General features: G+C 46.0%; 1 protein-coding gene across 1 annotated transcript in view; it reads left to right on the forward strand.

Moving 5' to 3' along the window:
- Positions 1-11,019, forward strand: part of PLB1 (phospholipase B1) — a 186,251-nt gene extending 175,232 nt beyond the window's left edge. The window contains exons 59-63 of the mRNA XM_081484271.1: positions 85-166; positions 1,018-1,116; positions 1,855-1,950; positions 9,024-9,098; positions 10,629-11,019. Coding sequence (XP_081340397.1) covers positions 85-166; positions 1,018-1,116; positions 1,855-1,950; positions 9,024-9,098; positions 10,629-10,832 — 556 coding nt within the window. The 3' untranslated portion in view covers positions 10,833-11,019. The remainder of the gene's footprint in view (positions 1-84; positions 167-1,017; positions 1,117-1,854; positions 1,951-9,023; positions 9,099-10,628) is intronic.
- The last annotated feature ends 9,675 nt before the right edge of the window (positions 11,020-20,694 follow it).

Consider the following 20,694-nt stretch of genomic DNA (forward strand, 5'->3'; position numbering starts at 1 on the left):
GTTGTGGGGGCACCTGTGTGTGTGGAGTGGGGGGGTGGGAGCAGCCTCCCAGAAGCCTGAGCCTCAGGACTCCTCACCACACAGGAGCAACTGCACCTGCCTCCAAGGCTCCCAGGAGAACTTGCCAGAGATGCAAGAATTGAAGACGGTGAACTGGGACTTCCAGGTGACCCTGTCCCCCTTCTCCCTCCCCACCCTCGTCTTTACTCCCAAAGCAAGGATTGGGAAATCAGGTGTTTGGCAGGGCTCTGCTGAGAGCAAGGCCACTTTCTAAAGGCAGATCACAGCCCCGGAAATGTGTAGCCATGTAAACCAACATCAGGGGAGGGGAGTGAGAAGCTCAGAAGGGAAGCAGGGAGAACCCCCTCCTCTCAGAGGAGGCATCACCCTTTCACCACCCCCCAGCCCACCCAGAGGAGAGATGGGCTGTGTTCACTGCCCTTGGGCTCCCTCCCTCCTTACCTGCTCATGTCTGTCTCTGCTCTTGCTGTCCCCTCCCTGGACCTGCCCACCTGGGACCTTTCTGCAGCTCATCCATCTCATGCTGAGAGCTCTTTCTTCTTACCTCTCTGAGAAGCTTCCCTTGACTAAGCTCCCTGCTGGCAACTTCAGTCAGCACTTCACTGACCCTAAAGCCCTAGTGGTTTTGAGTTTTACATCTCCCAGATGGATGACCAGCTCCTTGAGGGTGAGCACAGCTAGTCTATTCCCTTTACAGTCCACCTTTGGGCACTTAAGCAATGCCAAGACTGTGGATACTCATCCTAGGTCACAGGCATTTTGAGGAGCTGGTGTTGAAAAGTTCCCCATTTGGACTGGAGCCCCATGTTCCAATCCACTTCTTCATGTGGTGAGAGCAGGGTGGTGTCCATGCCTGGTGCCACCTAGGTGGATGCTTGTGCACTAGAGCAGCTCCTCTGGGTCTCCTGGCCCTGACACGACCCACCCGCGGCCTCAGGGACAGCCCGTCTGTCCAGCCTCGCTGTGGGACTGAGCAGCCTCTCTCCCCATCCCCAGAGTGCCCTGTCCACGCTCTCCTACCAGTACCTGCAGCGTGAGGACTTTGCCGTGGTCGTGCAGCCTTTCTTCCAAAACACTCTTGTCCCCCTGAACAAGGTGAGCAGCTGGGAGGCATGTGTATAGCGGCCGTTATCTTGGGGAATGTATTTCCTTCTCTACATGGGCTTTTTTGGACCATCTCTCTCCAGGAATGCTTTCAAGGAGCTGCTGTTTCTGCTTTTGCTCCTTCCCCCCTTTTGAGTATTACCTTGAACTTAGATGTAGTTGGAAAGAAAAGGTGAAAATTAACAGTGACTGAGCTCCCCAGGTATGGCCCTGCTATTTGCCAGGTTGGAATAAAATGAAAGCTTCCCCAAAATATTCTTCTTTTCAACTATTAGGGCAGGGATGCTGAAGGAAAAGGGATGGACTGTAGGTGGCTATAGGCTTCCCTGGTGGCTCAGAGCTAAAGAATCTGCCTGCCAATGCAGGAGACGTGAGTTCAATCCCTGGGTCAGGAAGAGCCCCTGGAGGAGGAAATGGCAACCCACTCCTGTATTCTTGTCTGGAGAATTTCATGGACAGAGGAGCCTGGGGGGCTACAACCCATGGGGTCTCAGAAGAGTCGGACACAACTTAGCAACTAAACCACAACAAACAATAGGTAGCTACAAATTTTTAAAAAAATAAAAATTCCAAAACTTGGGAATTTCTCCATCAATATATGAGCCAGTTGGCAGCAGAATTGAAAGGATAGAAGGTGAAATGCCCAGGGTGCCACTGGCTGGGGTGGGGGATGGGGACAGGTAGCAGTGCTCTCATCTCAGGAAGATAATCCCCTTCCTTTGGTCACAGAGAGGGGGCGCTGACCTCACCTTCTTCTCCGAGGACTGTTTCCACTTCTCAGAACGTGGGCACGCAGAGATGGCCATCGCTCTCTGGAATAACATGGTCAGTACCTGAGGGTCGAGTGGGCTTGGGTCAAGGGTACAGCCAAGGACACTCTTTCCCACAAAGAAAAACCTATTGGTTGATATGGCTCCTTTCTCCCCAGAGTTCAATACAGCAGCTCACGTGTTTGTCCTGACAGATTCTATTCTTTCTGTAATGCCCCGGTGCTGTCAGGGGATAACTTTATCATCAGATAGGCTAGATGAAAATATCAGCATCAACCCTTTACTGTGTGATCTTGGGCCATTGAGCCCACTCTGGCCATTTGTGGGCTTCCCAGGTGGTGGTGTGATAAAGAGTCTGCCTGCCAATGCAGGAGACACAGGTTCAATCCCTGGGTCAGGAAGATCCCCTGAAGTAGGAAATGGCAACCCAGTCCAGTATTCTTGCTCAGAAAATTCCATGGACAGAGGAGCTTGGCAGGCTACAGTCCATGAGGTCACAAAGAGTCGGACATGACTGAGCGACTATGCACACACTGGCCATCTGTATCAATATCTACAAAAACAACAAAAGTGACACAGATCTTAGAGATAATGTGTGTACCGCACCCAGCACAATAATCCCCACACTCCCTACTATTTCTTTAAACATTAAAAAGAGCCACTCAGCTAGTTTTCCCAGGCTGCCACCTAGTTTAGCCCTTTTTGATGGGGAGAAAAGGGGACCTTACGAAATGAAGGTACAGCCCAGGGGCCACAGCCCTGTGCCTTGCTCTGTCCTTTACAGCTGGCTGCTCATGACTGGACAGTCAGCTATGTTTGCACAGAGCTTGACAAGTAACCCTGAATGCTGTATCCTCTTGTGCAGAGCAAATGAAATGCCTTTCCAATCCAAAGGCTCCTTTTGATCTAGGCTCAGCGGGTAACCCGATCCCCACCCCAACCTGCATGTTCTCTCCTTTCTCCCATGGTGACTAAACCATCCACATGCCTGCTCCTTTCACTGCAGCTTCAGGCTCACTGCAACTCTGCCAGGCAGCGCTGTGCAAATATTCCCACACCTGTCAGCTCTGCCAGCGTGGCCAGTATCTTCCTCGGCTGACTCACAATATTGACTTTCTCCTTAGCTACACCACCTCCTCCTCCTCCTCCTCTCAGAACAGTGTGTGAGGAGGTTTTCTCCTTGGCCTACTTAATTGCAGGCTCAACCTCCCTCCGCTTGTGTTTTCCTCCTGTTGACATCACAGTCTGCCCACTCCTGGAACTTTCGTCATCTCATCTCTGTCCGTCCAGGACCGGGAATTGCAATTAGAATACTTTGAGTTCCCTCTCAAACCTACTTCCCACAGTGGTTTTTTTAAATCAAAGTTAAAACACTATAATTCCTGGGAGCAGTTATGTTTCTCTTGATGATTTTTTGCTTTGAAGTCCAGTTGTCTTTCAGTGACTGAGTCATTCAACTTCATGCTTTTAACTACCCTCTGCCCCAGTAAAGCCTGGATATCTCTGTATGGTTTCCTGTCTCCCCCTGCAACCCTGAGGGAATCCACGGATTCCAAGGAGGAGCGGGAATGCTAAGCCCTTAGCCTTTCCCTCCCAGTGTCCCATCAGGGTATGGTTTTCCTACCTGGGGGTATTTGGAGCCTACTCAGTGCCAGGACCCTCCGAGTCTCCTGGGACCGATGGCCATATTGATGACTTGAGCATTACAGGACCCACCCGTCTCATTCTGCATGATTTAATGTAGTTCTGGCTTTTCTCTTCCAAAGCAGCTCGGTAGGTCTTCCCATTAAATGCTTCTGTTTCATAAAAGCAAGTGGAAGGAATTTAGATATGAAAATGAAAGGTAAATGCTGCATGGAGCCATATTATTACTACTACAAGACTGTTCATAGCTCCTCAGCCATACCCCAAATTTAAAAAACAACAGCAAACACAAACCTAAAACTATCTATGAGTATGTTATCCTGTGCTATATGATTTGTGGGAATAATTACATAGTCCAGTGTTTTCCTCCAAAAGCATCTCAGATATAAACCTACAGCATCGTGCCAACTTCTCAGGTCATCTTCTTCCTGGAATTTCACCCCTAAAGTGACATAAAATAAGTGACAAACCAATAGAACTGGAGAGCATCTTAGAGGTCATCAAGCCAGAATGCTCTGTAACTAAAATACAGAGACATGGAACAATTTGCGAAGGGTCAAACAGCCAGCAAGTGGCAGAACAAGGATTAGAACTCAGGTCTAATCACCAAGCATCCTGGCTACAGCACCAGCCTGATAAGCACATGTGTAACCGGTGAATTCATGTCTCATAATTAGAGTCCGATGACATAGTGTCTGCAGGCTTTGGCTGATACCCCGGGTGCCCCACTGTGGCAACAGACACTCTTGAAACTGTTCCATCTCATGCCTCTCCTCTAGGAACAGTTTTTGCCTCCTTTTTCAAAGACATTTGCAAAACCAGAAACTCCAACAGCACTAGGGCATGTTTTTCTCTCCCTTTTTCTTTTGTCTTCTTACGAACAGTCTCGCCTCCTCTTTTCTGATAACTATTCCTCCACTGCTGCCTGCTCCCTCTTCTGTGGAAATCTTACTCTCTTCTAACATTGACATCTCCCTGGGCATCTCCCCTAACACGAATTAGGAGACAATGCTAGCCTCCTAATTGGTGTCCCTATCTCCAAGTCTTACAGCCATTAAACAGCTCTGGCTGTGTATTACAGTTATTTGGGGGCTCTTAAAAATAATAAATACCTACAACCACTTTGTATATCTACTAAAGCTGAACACACGCATTCCCTATGACCCAACAATTCTACTCCTATGTATATCCCCAACAGAAAGGTATACACACATTTCACCAAAAGATGGACAAGAATTTTCATAGCAGCACTATTCATGACCCCCAAACAGGAAACCCCCCAAATGTCTACCAGTAGCAGAATGGGTAAACAAATAGCACATTCATGCAATAGAATAACCTCACAGCAATGAGACTAAAACTTTAACAACATACTACTATATATATAAATTTCAAAAACAAGCAAATATATACATGGTCTTATTGGGACGTGGATAGAGCTAAAAGAGAGCAGGAGGGAGCTTTTTAGTGTTGATCATATTCTGTTCCTTACCTGGATGCTGACTATGCGGTATGTTCATTTTGTCATAATGTATCAGTGACTCATTTCTTATATTTGTTTCTATATGTATGTTAGCTTCAGTTAAAAAGAAAACAGTGCCTGGGCCTGATCCCCAGAAATTCTGACTTTGTCTGGGGTAGCACTTAGATTCAATACCTTTCAGATGCTCCCCAGGTGATCATTGCATAGGGTTTGTGAACTACTGCCTTAGATCTCCTCACCACAGGGCAACCATGTGCTCTCCATAAATGAAATATGATGAAGACTCACCCCTGCTCTCAAATGTCCAAGGCTGGCCTCTCCTTGGGGAAGAAAGGTCAGGCTCCTTAGCCCGGCACGCCAGGCCTTCCGGGTCTTGGCCCCAATTAACCTCTCCAGCAGCCACTCCTACCAAGTGATCTGCACTTGGCAATCCAGCAAGGAGTGAAGTTTCCTGCACCACCCATGCTGTCTCCTGCCTCTGTGTGTTTGCCCTTGCTCATCCCCTTCTCTCTGGCTGCCCTTTCTACCTCCTTCCCCTGGCTAATGCTGACCCACCTCAACAATGGCACTGGCACTCAGGTGCCAGCTTCAACAAGAAGCCTTCTCCAAGTCCCCAGAGCAGGCTAGAGTCCCCACCACCAGCCTGGCCCCCTACCTGTCTCAGTCCTGTCATTTGCCACATTGTTGTATCCACAGTGTCTGTCTTTAGGAAAGGTGGGTTCTGGCAAATACAACTCCCTTTCCTGTGGCCTCCAGTTCTCTGTGACTCCAGTTCATCCATCCATCCACTAGGCCACTATTTCCTGAGTACCACGATGCCATGGGGGATGCCCCAGGTGCTGGGGAAAAGAGATGCCCTGCTCTCAGGGAGCTTCCAGTCTAGTGGGGAAAAGAGATTGAAAAAAAAAAAATAAGCAGCAAGGTAATTTGTGACCATATTCAGGGCTTTAAAAAAATTAAAGCAGGGTGCTGTGACAGATAGAAACAGTGGGGAGAGGGAGGCCTCACTGGCGAGTGACATGTGAGCTGAGAACTGAATGTCAAGAGGCTGCCAGGCACACTGAGGTCTCAGGCCAGGGTGTTCCAGGCAGAGGAAACTGGACCTGTGTGGGCCAGGAATCAGGAATGAACTTGAAGTGTGTGAAGAGCATAAAAGCCAGTGTGGCTGGAGGGAAGGAAGCAAGGTCAGAGAGGTGGACAAGAGCAACGGCTGGGTCCTTGGATGGCTTTCAACAGGGGAGCCATGTGACCTGGTTTGCCCTCTGGCTGCTGCTCAGAGATGGATAGGAGGGAAGCAAGAGAGGAACTCGACCATTAGAGGAAGCTGCTGAAAGCCCAGGTGGAATGTGAAGGTGACAGAGAGCAGGGGATGGCAGTGGAGAAGGGAAATCGTTGGGTCTGGGGTGTGGTTTGGACTGGCTGGTGGATGAGGCAGAAGAGGAATAAGGGATGACTCTTCATTTTGGGGTCAAGGAATCTGGGTGGACAGTTGAGGTGCATAGAGAGAAATAGGGTTGGGAGGGGAAAATCAAAAGTTATTTTGGACATGGTCAGTGTGAGCTGCTTTCAGAAGTCCACCTGGAGGAATCAGGTAAGGTGTAAAATGTATGATTCTGGAGTTCAGGGAGTCAGAAATGGAGATTTGGAGGGGGGAGAATGTGGGGATGATTAACCTAGAAGTGCCATTCAAGGCCACAGGATTGACTGAGAGCTCCTAGAGAAAGATTAGGTGAAAAAAAGCATAGGGCCAACCACCAAACCCTGGGGCTTTCTTCCAACTTTTGGTCTAGCAACAGATGAGAAGGACAGAAGGAGGAGGGGGGAGGGAAATAACAATGCTGTGTCTTGGGAGCCAAGAGAAATGTTTTGAAAAGGAAGCATCAACTTTGACAAATTCTGCTGAAAAGTCAAGCAAGACAAAAGAAAGTGAGCCCTGAATCCAGCAATATGGAGATCACTGGTGACCTTGACCAGAGCTTGAGTCAAGTGATAGAGACTGAGAGAGAACAGGAGATTGGGAAGTGCAGTTGAGTTGCTCAGTCATGTCCAACTCTTTGCGACCCCATGGACTGCAGCACACCAGGCTTCCTTGTACTTCACCAACTCCTGGAGCTTACTCAAACTCATGTCCATTGAGTCAGTGATGCCATCCAACCATCTCATCCTCTGTCATCCCCTTCTCTTCCCATCTTCAATCATTCCCAGTATCAGAGTCTTTTCCAATGAGTCAGTTCTTCGCATCAGGTGGCTGAAGTATTGGAGTTTCAGCTTCAGCATCAGTCCTTCCAATGAATATTCAGGACTGATTTCTTTTAGGATGGACTGGTTGGATTTCCTTGCTGTCCAAGGGACTTTCAAGAGTCTTCTCCAACACTACAGTTCAAAAGCATCAATTCTTCAGTGCTCAGCTTTCTTTATAGTCCAACTCTCACATCCATACATGACTACTGGAAAAACCAAAGCTTGGACTAGATGGACCTTTGTTGAGAAGTGCAACAGGGGCTAAAAACAACTCTTCTAGAACTATGGGGAATAAGAGTGAAGGCAGTCAAAAAAAAAAAAAAAGGTGAAGGCAGCTGGTGGGGAGGTGGGAGGGGCTTCAACCTGGGAGATAGAAGATAGAGTAGATTGTGTGCCAAGGCCAAGGAACCAGTAGAAACAGAGAAACGGATACAGTCATCAAAACCATATGATTATTACCTTCCTCTACGCCAGTTACTTCCTGGGTTCCTGGAATATCACTGGGAGTCAGCAAACATGACCTGTAGCCTCTGTTCTGTCTCTAGGTGCTTCTGTTACAATAGAAATAATGCTATGTTACCTATGTAAGCCACATCCTGCTCACACGTGTTTCATCGTCTCATATGATGCTCACAACACCAGATGTGGAGTTGTCCAGTCACAGTTTAATGCCCCACCCCTAACCCTGGGGCAGTTCCGGAGCCCACCTAGCCCCACACAGCATTATTAGCAGAGCCAGCACCCCAGCCCATGAGCCCACTGTGCTCTGTCCATTCACTGCAGCATCTCTCCCAGAACCAGAGCACCCTATCCTCCTCTAACTGTTACTAACAAACAGGTGCAAAAAGACAACAAAAAGCAAGGTCCTGGGCCAGGTGTGGTCATTAGCTGGCATAGAGAACTTTCACTTCCCTCCTGGGCAGTACCTGGGTGTCAGGAGCTGATGAGGTCAGGAACAGGCAGAGAGCAGATCACGGGATGAGTGGAGGCCATACGTTCAGGATGGAGTCTGGATAGGTGAGTGCTAGGGATCCATCTCCTCAGTGCAGGCCACGTGTCACAAGGCAGGGTACTGGCTAAAGATGATGGGGAGGAGGGTACAGCAACCTCCAGCTCATTCTCAGAAGGTCCCAGGATCAAACGCATTAAGCTAAACCTGAACCATAATTGCTCCCCAGGAGGTTTCAAGTAAACCTTTTCATCTATACAAAAAACACACAAAAGTAGCTCAAGTGGGAAAACTCCAATTTTTTAAGGGTTGACAAGTCAAGCGTAATAATCATGTCATGGTAACCAGTGCGTTTTCAAAGTGTTCCTGAAATTGACTACCCCCAGACACTTCAAGAAGTTGAGAAATATGCTCATCACCATTTTGTAAAGTTGAAAATGCAGAGTATCTGCATTCACAGCCACCCACAGGGATGCAGGAGCTGGAGGTCCTGAGCTCTGCTTCCCCTCTACCCCAACTCATCATTTGCTGAGGCCTCTGAACGGGTCAGACTCCCCTGGGTCTCAGTGTCCTTCGCAGTAAATCCCAGATGCAGATTCAGGGTCCCTCTGCTCTGATGGCCTCTGATTTGCCGATCTGTGAGTCGGAAATCAGGTCCAGCTCTGGCCTCAGGGTGGCAGGTGTCGGCCATGGGTCTTGCCCTTTTGCTGGTTTCAGCAAAAGTGGGGAACCTGGTGTGAGATACTCCTCCCTCCGACAGCGGTGGGGGCTTAGCCTTGGAGGAAATCAAAGTTTCCTTTTCTGTCTTCAGCTAGAACCCGTGGGCCATAAGACCACCTCCAACAACTTCACCTACAGCCGAACCAAGCTCAAGTGCCCCTCCGCTGTGAGTAAGGCCCCGCCTGTCTGGTGTACAACAGGTGTCTGAGCTGGGGGAGGAGGGCCTGGCCACCTGGGGTCACCAAAGTCCCCTAGGAGGCTCTACCATTGGACACGGTCATTCATTACCACCCTTCTCAGATCTCACCTCCCCTGGTTGCCCCTGACACTTCTCAGGTCCTCAGGGCACTTAGCCGGGAGTGAGTCAAGGGAGAAAGCATGGGCTCACCGAAGCAGGAAGAGGCCCAGGGGAGGCAGATGAGCAAACACTGGCCAGACCCTCATTACCCACCATGATCCCCGAGGGTCTGAGGCATCCTCTGCCTTAAACGTGCACCAAGGAGCCCTCCTTCACCAGGCATGCTCCTGGTACTGGGGCCTGCAAGGCAGAGAAATAAGACACCATGTCTGTGCTGGGCAGCTGCCTTGTCTTTCTGGCTTTTCAGCACTCCCAGTGTCCAGACCAGGAAACCCTCCCCCAGATCACTGACAAAGCCCCCCACTTTGCCTCCCTGGCTCTTCTCTGCCTTCTCTGTCCACTCTGTTATCACCACCAGACACAGAGTGGCACACCTGGAAGGAATTCCAGTCTTGTCAAGACTGCTTGAAACCTTTCCCTGGTCCCCATGTCCCACCGAAGAGAGTCCAGATCGGAGGCCCACCTCCCTGTATCACTTTAGACACACAACTCTGATCCAGGGAAATGGAGCCGCTTCCCAAACAAGACCCACGATGGCCCCCGTCTGTGCTTCCACTTCTGCCATCTGCCCACCCTGGAGGCTCATCCCCCATCTCCGCTTGTGGAAAATGTTCACATCCTACAAGGCCCAGGTGTTGCCCCTTCTCTACTATTGTTCACCCTATCTCCTCTACACTCCCACTCCAGATGCACCCCAGTGTTGGTGTCTTTTCTCTGCATACCTCTCACAAGCCCTGACCCAGGCCCCTTGGTAATGTGATTATTTGTAAACATCTCTCATCTCCCAATTGGACCACAAACAACATCACATCTCAACCCTCAGGCACTCTCTGAGCTCCCAGCACATGCCAGCATGACATCAGCCTTCACTGGGGGAACAGAAAGGATCCAGGGAGGCAGGCCCTTTGCATCTAGGGTGCTTAGTCCACTACAGAACCAGCTGTCCTTCCACACCAACCTTCCCCATTCACAGGCATCCCTGGGATGGGAGGAGGGGAGTAGCTGTCCAGTGGAGGCCTAGAGGAAACAGAGGTAGGGGCTCTGCCAGCACCCCAGGACTCCCTCCCATGGGTCACCTATCAGTTCCTGATCATTCAAAACTGAGTTGACAGGAAAGGAGGTGCTGGTGAGAAACCAAAAACCAAAACCAAAAGGGTATCCACTTTGGATACCCCTCCTCATTCAAGGGGCTTGGGCTCAGTGTGGATGAAGGAGCTTTACAAACAAGAGATAGGCTGTAGAAACAAGGCCATTGCTCCATCACTGGGATGGGGACCACATAAGCCTCAGATGGGTTGTTTTCCGGCCCCTGACCCAGAACTCTCTCCTCCTCCACAGGAGAACCCCTATCTCCGCACCCTGAGGAACAGTCAGCTGCTCCAAGACCAGGCTGACACAGAACCCCCAGTGCTCTCCTGGGCCGTACCAGTGGCAGCAGGAGGCGGCCTGGTGGTTGGTGTCGGTGCGGTGATGACCTGGAGAGCCCTAAGAGGTCACCAGAAGGAAAACTCTCCCCTAAGTCTGAACACCATGAGCTTCTAGGCCTGCCAGGCTTGTACGAGCTCTCATCCTGAACTCCCCAGCCCTCCACCTCGGTCCCCGTTTGCCCACTACAGAGGCCACTCCAACACCAAAACACAGGAGGCCAAATGGATAGTCACAACTTCCTGGGGCCTGGGACCTATCCTCCTGGAATTGGTGCATTTAAATAAAGGCCAAATCTGTTCTATTCTTGAGTTTGCCTGCTTGAAACGCTCGCCTTTCACCTGTTGTGTGCTGCAGATGTGGGAGCTAGAAACTTTCATCTCAACCAGAACTGCCCAAGGGATGGCCAACCGAGCCCAGACCATCACCCTACAAGCCTGTTCTCCATCACCAAAACCCTATTTCAAATGTGGGGAAAATGACTAGAGTTTGGGGGCTTGCCGGCCACCATTGGGTACAATCCAACACATATCTGTTATGCACATTTCTATACTCAGGGCAAGGTAGAGCACTGTAGTACCTCCAAGGCTGTTCACGTCACAGCCCGGCCCAGAGATGAACTCTTTTCAAAAGACAAGATGCTCTGTGACTGTGTGATTCAGTCTTGGAGCAGCAGTAGGTAAATGTGTCTGCTCTTGAGAATAGGAGTTCCTTGGGAAAGGTTTCCCAGAAGAGAGCAATTTTGAAATGTCATTTTACAAAAGGATTGGGACATGAACACTTCATATATCCTCAACCTGACTTTCTCGAGGTGCTACATTTAGGAAAGAATCCTTCTTTCTACACTATCAAGTTTATGAGAGAGCTAGACAGAGTCTGTTAACACAGCCTCCCTTCATTCAGCCCCTATCAGGGGCAAGGCCCTCAGCTGAATTCTTACACAGATAAGCTCTTTTATTCGGCAAAAAAACCCAGGGAGGGGATAATGAAAAACTCTGAAGACAGAACTAGTGATTGCACAACATTGTCAATGCACTAAATGCCACTGAATTGCTCACTTTAAAATGGCTAATGATATGTCACGGGAACTTCACCTCCATAAAGAACAAGCAAAAGTCCATTATCATCAGGATCTACGTACCTTTCTGATTCCAAAGCCTGAGATGACAGAGAATATGATATATCATCTGAATGTGTGGCTTTCATCAAACCCCATTACCAACCTGAGTCCAAGTTTCTCAGACATTTCATCTACACAATGAAAAAATGGAAGTAAGAGTATTTATTTGGGCTGTCTCCCACTCTTGCTTAAAAAAAAAACAAACAGAAGCTGTGTAAAAGTTCTCTGTTCCTCTAAAACACTGCACACATGAAAGTGGGTCATTTTCTCTTCTATGAAGAGTTGAGCTAGGGTCTAGATTATTGGGGACTTAGAGAGGTTCAGAGATGGGTTTGGGGACTTGGGAGTAATGTGTGGATGAAGACTACTTGCCTTCCACTCATGGAGGTTCATCATCTTGTTTCTCTTTGGCAAAAATGAATAGTCTCTCCAGAGGACCTCCCAGTTCCAACTTTCTAGTTTCAATTTCTGCATCTGAGCAAGAGGAAACAGCATACCTGCCCCCACTTCTTCCTGTGGACAAGAAACAATGACTAAATAATCACACACCCTAAAGAACGACCACATCCCAGCTTGTGTTCTTGGCTTAACACAGCATAACAACCAAGATAATCCATGAAGTTGAAGAATTCAACTTTTTTTTAATTCCCTAAGTTTCCGTTTCAATAGCTCCTACTTCAAAGAACCATGAAACTCACAAGTCTACCCTCACTTGGATTGGGATTGAAATTTATACTACCTGAGTCATCCAGGAGCCCCCAGTCTGAAAAATTTATGAAAGATGTGGTCCCACACGGGGAACCAAGGAACACTTTGGAGAAATAAAGGGAAATCTCCTCTGGAGGGACTCAACCACAAACCCACCCACATTCCCACCAAACATATGCTAAAAAGCTAAAATTTAAAAATACATGAGAGCACTTATTTGAACTCAGTGGTAGTAATATATACACTGGAACATGCCCTTTTCCCCCAGGAAAATGTTCAGTCTAGTTAGGAAGACAACCATGGCCACACCGGAGCAAAGTCACCAAATCCTAAGAACGGTACACTCCATGATACTTTCCATGGAGGCTTTTTCATTCAAAAAAGATTGAAAGAAAAGTGTTAGAGCCTCAGTCATGTCTGACTCTTTGCAACCTCGTGGACTGAAGCCTGCCAGGCTCCTCGGTCCATGGAATTTCCCAGGCAAGAATACTGGAATGGGTTACCATTTCCTTCTCCAGGGGATCTTCCCAACCCACGAATTGAACCCAGAATCAAAAAAGATTAGTGTGGATTAACACTTGGTCAAAAGCCTTCATAAAGGACATGGAAATGTGAGTTCTGAAGGATGAAGAGATGCTTTGGTTAGAGGCTGAAAAAAATGGGGTCATGAGGACTGGAAAACTCCATTTAAATAGAGAGATGAATGAGTATGGTGTGTATATAGGACAACAAGAAAGATGTTGTCCAGAAAGTGAGGATGCTTGAGCCAGATATCATCAGATTAGGGGGGACACTATGGCAAGGGCAAGGAATTAATATGATTATGTTGTTATAATAGTTATAGTATCAGGCTGTATTTGATTTGGGACTGAATGCTACTGGGAAAAGACTGGTACAAGAAAAATAATGCCAATAAAAGTTGACATACAGTGTTTACACTACAACAGACAAATGGTACACAATTAAGCTTCCATATGCCTTTGATCATCCCTTTAAAAAAAAAAGACAGACAAGAAACTCAAGACTCAGAAAGTGTTAACTGGCCCAGAGTTATGGTTTCATTCCATAATGGAACATTCATCAAAATGAATACTGGTTTCCAGAGTAGGAGAATAACCCAAAAATACAAAATAGATGATTCTAGCTGAAAACTGGGCTGAACTGCAAACAAATGTGATATAAAATAAAATGTGATCTAGAAAAACAGGGATACATATTATCATCACAAGGCTATGATGGCACGGTAAGTTTTTGTGCTTCCAATTGGTCTGAAGAATTCAGCCATCTCTAGCTAGTAAGCTTTTAAAAATTTACTATAGGACTTATCTGGTGGTATAGTGGATAAGAGTCTGCCTGTCAATGTAGGGGACGGGTTCAATCCCTGGTCTGGGAATATTCCACGTGCCGCAAGACAACTAAACCGGTACACCACAACTACTGAAGCCCACATGCTTACAGCCCATGCTCTACAGCAAGAGAAGCCACTGCAATGCGAAGCTCGTGCATCATACAAAGAGTAGCCCCCATTCGCCACAACTAGAGAAAGCCTGCACATGGCAACACACACAGACCCAGTGCAGCCAAAAAAAGGAAAGAAAAATAACTATAGGGACTCAGATTTACTATGCTAGGGTGTATGTGGGGTTATAGCAGCTAGCAAATCTTTTAATTAGGAAAAAAAATGAAGAAACAATCCCAGTGAGAATTAGTAGACACAATATATGACAGGAAACATATGATAGGATTAGAGCCACATTTTATGTAATAGTACTGAAGACAGACTATATACAAGTAGATTTCAGAAGATTAAAGACAAAAGGCACTTAAAACATGAGATAAGAAAAAGGTAGTATTTTTTAATAAGGGCAGATTTATAATAAAAACTAAGAACCAAGTGGAAATTCTAAAAATAAAATATATTGTTGTTAAGATAATCTTCATTAGATTTGTACAAATAACAGATTAGAAATTCAATGAACCAACATGTCTGGTGTATTTACTGTGTAACAAGTGCTGTTTTTAATAGTCTATATTACTCATTAATTCTCACAACAGCCCAATGAGATAGGTACCACGGTTATCCCAATCTTATAGGCAGAGAAACTGAAGTAGATTCACTGTCTTTTCAGTCTTTTTGTAAGAATTAAATTAGATGAAAACAATAGTTTAAAAAGTAGGTATTCAATAATGCACTCCCTTCCCATATCCATATCAAATCCAATAGAGTATTCAATGGGGACTTGGTGAAACAACCATAATAAGGAAAATGTATTTGGTACCTTACAGTTTACAAAGCATTTTTATATGTTTTCATTTGATCCTCACCACAAACTTGGAAGCAAATTGCTGTATTGTTAAGAAAAAAAAATCCCAAACTTAGAAGAAAAGGAAGAGAGTGACCACATGTCCTGTTAATGTCACTATTGAACAAGCTCTCTAAAGAAATATTGTTATCTAAAATACACTTGTGTTTGACTTTTCTATTTGATTAGAGCCCAGATACTCTGAAATTATGTTAACTAATGTATTTCTGACTGATAAAAAAGATAAAATCAAGGTTATGATTTTGTTACCCTGTACAACATTAACCAGTTTTCTATTAGCAACATATTTCAGCATTCCTTTGGCCAACTAACAATGTAATTCTCCTTCCTCAAATTCTCCTTTAAACCAAACTTGACCATCATAATGACTCCCTCGTTAATAACTGAGTTAAAGTCTAGACGGTGAGATGGCATCACCAACTCGGTGGACATGAGTTTGAGCAAGCTCTGGGAGTTGGTGATGGACAGGGAAGCCTGGTGTGCTGCAGTCCATGGGGTCAGAGTCAGACATGACTGAGTGACTGAACTGAACCTAAAGTCTAGACATATGTTCATCTTATATTTATATGAGAATTTTTTTAACTTTTTGAAAATACTTTTTAAAATTCATAAGGGGAAAACTAATTTTAATTACGAGAAAATATATAAAACAATAAGATATATTATAAAAACCTAGTAGGGTTGAACAAGTGGAAAGCAATGATCCATTAATTCCATCCCTAGGTGATGGTTCTCAAATAAATATTTGCAAATGTGTCTCTTTGGGGAGATGTGTACAAGAATATTTGTGACAGTGTTGTTCATAAAAACAATAAAGCCGGACATGAGATGAATATCCATCAATAATGGACTGGGAAAATAACTTACGGTATATTAATCTAAGTGAGTATGCATCAGTGAAAGTAACTACAGCTGCATTCATCAGCTTGGGTGACTGACATATAATTGAGCAAAAAGTATGACAAAGAACACATGTAATACAACTCCATTTAAACACAGAGATAAGTAGTAGTAGTAGTCAAGGAAATCAGTGTAACAATTATCAGAAAAATCAGTAATGTTACTTTTGAGAGAAGGAGGGGTTGGCAATTGAGAAAGGATGTACAGAAGGCTTCTAAGATACTGAAATGGCAATTTCTAAATGTGGGTGATAGTTTCACAAGATCTTGCTTGATTACTGTTCTTATAATTGAATGTATATATACTTCAGACTTTTTCTGTATGTGTACTTCATATTCTTTAAGTTAAAAGAATGAAGGAGGAAGATGTTTTTATAAAAGAACCAAGCTAGATTAAACTGCTTATTCATTCATTGACCAGTTGGAGGGGGTTTTTTCCTGAGTGCCACCTGCAGAATTTGTGAGTGTTCATTCCAAAGTCAACTGAGTGAAATAAATAGAAGTCAAAGTTGACCCGGGCAAAGAAAAAGAGATCCCACATCCAGCTGGCAGGGAATCTGCCTCCTTGCAGCAGATCAGTTTGAGGCCAGCTCCTGAGCAAGCCTGGGCTTCCCCGGTGGCGCAGAGGTAAAGAATCTGTCTGCCAATGCAAGGGAGCAAGAGATGCAGGTTCGATCCCTGGGTCAGGAAGATCCCCTGGAGTAGGAAAGGGCAACCCACTCCAGGATTCTTGCCTGGGAAATCCCATGGACAGAGGAACCTGGCAGGCTACAGTCCATGGGGTCACAAGAGTCGGACCATGACTAGAGACAAAGCACAGCTGAGCAGCATGGCATTGCTGGGTGGCAGCCAGGACTCACCAGGCTTCAGCAATAGGAGGCCACTCAAGTGCGTACCTGCTGTGTTCTATGTGAAATCCAGATGACTTGTCCCACTGTTTGGCAGCTGGCACTGTGACACACCAAGGGCCAAGGGAACGTGTGCCTTCCTGGAGGCCCAGGGTCCACCCCTACTGGGCCACGGCTGTCCCATCTAGCAACAAGCCTGCTGCCATTAGAACACTGTCACACAGGGCTGGGTGAGCGGGAAGTGAGGACAATAAGAGGAGCAGGAGAAAGCAGAGGCTTCTCCCGAATACATTCACCTGGATGCTGTTTCAGTCGCTTGAATTCCATTCTTTATCATCAAATAAAGTCTCAAGCACATGCGGGCTCTGGGAGGAGGGGAGCTGGGGAGCAGACAGGAGTATAAAACGATTCCCACCCTGAATTATTAGGATTGACCTTCTTTCTTCAACTGCAATAAAGCAGCGATAACTGCTGCTTTAAAAGGCTATTAGCAGATTAAATGAAGAAAACATATGAAAAGGGGCTGGCAGAAGAGGAGTTTGATCAATGGCAGCTGTCATTTTTCTCATCTCCTGTGTGCAAACTGGGCTGACAGCGTGTCCACGAGCCCTGCTCTCCCTACCCTCAGCCACTCTGCATTGTCCACTTGGGTTCTCAACCTAAGAATAAAATGGTTGGCCTTCCAGCAAAAACTCAGCCTCCCCTGGTAACCTAGGAAGAGGCCTCTCCTCTGGATAGACCAACCAAGACAGCAGCTGGGGTCTCCCACTCAGAGGTGAACAGGGCTGCTGCAAGTGCCTCTGATGGTTCCTTTCTGAGCATCAGTTAATTTAATTTGAATTGTCTGTCTTTGCTGATATCCCAAAAGGATAAGAAAGAGGTTGACAGGACAGCCTCCTTCCAAGAATTATCATCTTGGTTTCTCTGACTTGGGGAATATCTCAGGGTCTAGGATGCAAAGGAGGGCAGGCTCACACCACCTGGTCCCCACGTCACCTGGGAGGCAGCTGTTTCCTCTGCCCACTCCGTCAGGGGACTCTGTCGTGGAAGAAAGTCTGGTTTTAGTCGATTTCTATACCTGCCTAGGTTTAGAAGTGAAAAAGCTGGCCTTGCCTTAGACCACTTAGTGCTCCCTGCTCTCCTGTTCCCCATTTGTGGGCAGAGGAACAGAGGAGGCCAAAGGACGTCAACCCCCTAGAGAGGAAGTTCGGGGCCCTTGGGTAGAATCGAGGCTGCCCTACCCACAAGGAGGCCTGCAGGGCAGGTTGGTTTTTTCCACTTGCTGGAAAAATCACTCAGAGCATATCTCCTGTGCCCAGGAAATCAATGATAATGTCATTATACATGGAGGCTCCATTTAGACTTTTCTCTTGCAGCTCTATTTCTGTAACTCATTTTACACAAGAAGGCACACGATCGGGATCTCTTTGGGTCTGAAATCCCCTGAGCAGACAAGGAAATAGTTCTCAGAATTGGTCCCCAGAATAGTTCACCTTCTAGAAGGCGGCACAGGGACCTGTGACAGCAAGCCCTGTGATGGCGCACATCACAAGGCCGTTGTGAAAATTCAAGAGGGTCTGAGCATTAAGCACAGAACACTCCTGGCACGGAGTAAACACTCCATGAATTTAGCTACTATTAAGTGTTTTTCATAGGATGCACCTCAGGCTTCATATTTGATTGTTTTTGTCCCTCCGCCAAATGCTTATTTATATATTCAGTCCTTTCCCCCTGAGTTGATATTTATGTTGTTCCTATGACAGAAACACTTTTACCGATAGTTTTCATTCAGCCAGCCAGCCAGACTATGGAACTCAGGCTCGTAATCGTGTGTCCTGTGTGGGCCATGAGTAAATCTCAGCAAGGAATACAGGTCACCTCCAAGGCATTTACAGTCTGCTGAAGGCATTGCCACACTCTTTCAATTATGTACCTGCAAAAAATATTAGCACATGAACCACAATGGAGAGATGTTTATAAGTTTTATTAGCCCTCTAAGCTCCTCTGTCCATGGGATTCTCCAGGCAAGAATGCTGGAGTGGGTTGCCATGCCCTCCTCCAGGGGATCTCCCCGACCCTGGGATCGAACCCAAATCTATTCTGTCTCCTATATATATATCAGGAGACAGATATATAAATTAATATATCAGTTACAAAACACATAAAAATAGACATTTGCAAAGAACAAGGTAGTTAAGATTTGGGATGAAGAGAGCATTCTAATTGACTATATTTCACTACTTTCAAAATCTTGGGGAAATTCCCTGGTAGTCCAGTGGTTAGGACTCCATACTTTCGCTGTCTAGGGCATGGGCTCAATCCCTGGTCAGGGAACTAAGATTCCACAAGCTGCATGATGCAGCCAAAAAATAAAATAAAACCTTGATTGAGAGCTTTGTGATAGGACTATGCAAAGGTCTGGTTTTAGGTTAATTTTCTTTCTAAACTTGTCTTCAAAGGTAGTCATGGCTCAAAAATAAGAGATAGAAGGAAGAACTGACCACAGTAAGAGAGGCATCCTGTCTAGTCCTGCTCTTGGTTTCCTGTGTGTACATGGCCTCTTCCCAGTCAGAACAGGACACATTGTTGCTTTCATTTGCTTCCCAGAGCTCGGGGCACAGAGAGTGTTAACCATTTCTTGCCTCAGTCCCTGCTAATACTGGTTGTGCTCTGGGCAGGGCTGGAGGACACAATGGTCACCACCTTCCAGGGCCCAGGAGACTGTGCAGGACTGCACTGTGACTTCCATGATCCTTAGACACTTTGTCTTCATGGGTACCTTCTTCCATAAAAAAATAAATAAATAATATATTTTACAAGTGTTTTGGCATAAAGACAAATATAATCCAGGCAGAATTTAAAAAAAGCAAAACGTGGTCATGGCTGAAAAAAGATTGCTCGCCAAGATGGATAGTTCCAAACAGAAGATGTACCTGGTTGGTTTTGCTAAGTCATGATTCTCATTCAATTGTATAAAGATTTTTGTTAAATGTCACTCATGAAATACTCTTTTTCCTAAAGTTAACCTTTTTATTTTTTAGCAAGTTAATTGAAAAGTATCCCATTTTTCACAAATGGGCTCATACCCCACAGTTGAAGCCATTTTCAAGTTTTGAAGTTTCAAATTTGCTTCCTATATTTCTTTAATGTACACAGATACAAGAATTTATGGAGGAAGTTCATGATTGTCAGAAGCACAATCACATAATAGTAACAATGCTTCCAAACATCTACTTTCAAAGTCAACTCCCAACACCACCTTTGTTGTCATTTTGTTGACTTTTTTTTTTAATTAATTTTTGTTGGAGTATAGTTGCTTCACAATGCATTTTGTTGACTTTTAAAAGTTTAGTTTATTGAATTATAGTTGATTTGGTGGTTTTAGTCACCAAGTGTCCGACTCTTGCAACCCCATGGACTGCAGCTCGCCAGACTCCTCTGTCCATGGGATTCTCCAGGCAAGACTACTGGAGTGGGTTGACATTTCCTTCTCCAGGGGATCTTCCCAACCCAGGAATCGAACCCGGGTCTCCTGCACTGCAGGCAGATGACTTACTGACTGAGCTATGAGGGAAGCCCAGTGTGTTAATTTCTATTGTATAGCAAAGTGATTCTTTTTCATATTCTTCTCCATTATGGTTTATCACAGGATGTTGAGTATAGTTCCCTGTGCTATACAGCAGGACCTTGTTGTTTATTCATTATCTATATAATAGTTTGCATCTGTTAATCCCAAACTTCCAACCCTTCCCTCCCCAAACCCTCCCTTTGCTTTTTCTATTATTATTTTGCTTTTGGCCACTCTGGGTCTTCGTTGCTGTGTGTGGGTGTTCTCTAGTTATGAAAAGTGAGGGCTACTCTCTAGTTGAGCAGTGCTTTTCTTTGAGGTAGCTTCTCTTGTTGCAGAGCACAGGCTCTAGGGCACGCGGGCTTCAGTAGTTGTGGCCCATGGCCTTAGTAGTTGCAGCTTATGGCTCTAGAGCTCAGGCTCAGTAGTTACACAGGCTTAGTTTCCCCAAAGTATGTGGGATCTTAGTTCCCAGATCAGGGATGGAACCTGTGTCCCCTGCATTGGCAGGT

Source organism: Giraffa tippelskirchi, chromosome 4, assembly GCF_054371585.1.
Source record: "Giraffa tippelskirchi isolate mGirTip1 chromosome 4, T2T-mGirTip1v1.2.pri, whole genome shotgun sequence".
Lineage (NCBI taxonomy): Eukaryota > Metazoa > Chordata > Mammalia > Artiodactyla > Giraffidae > Giraffa > Giraffa tippelskirchi.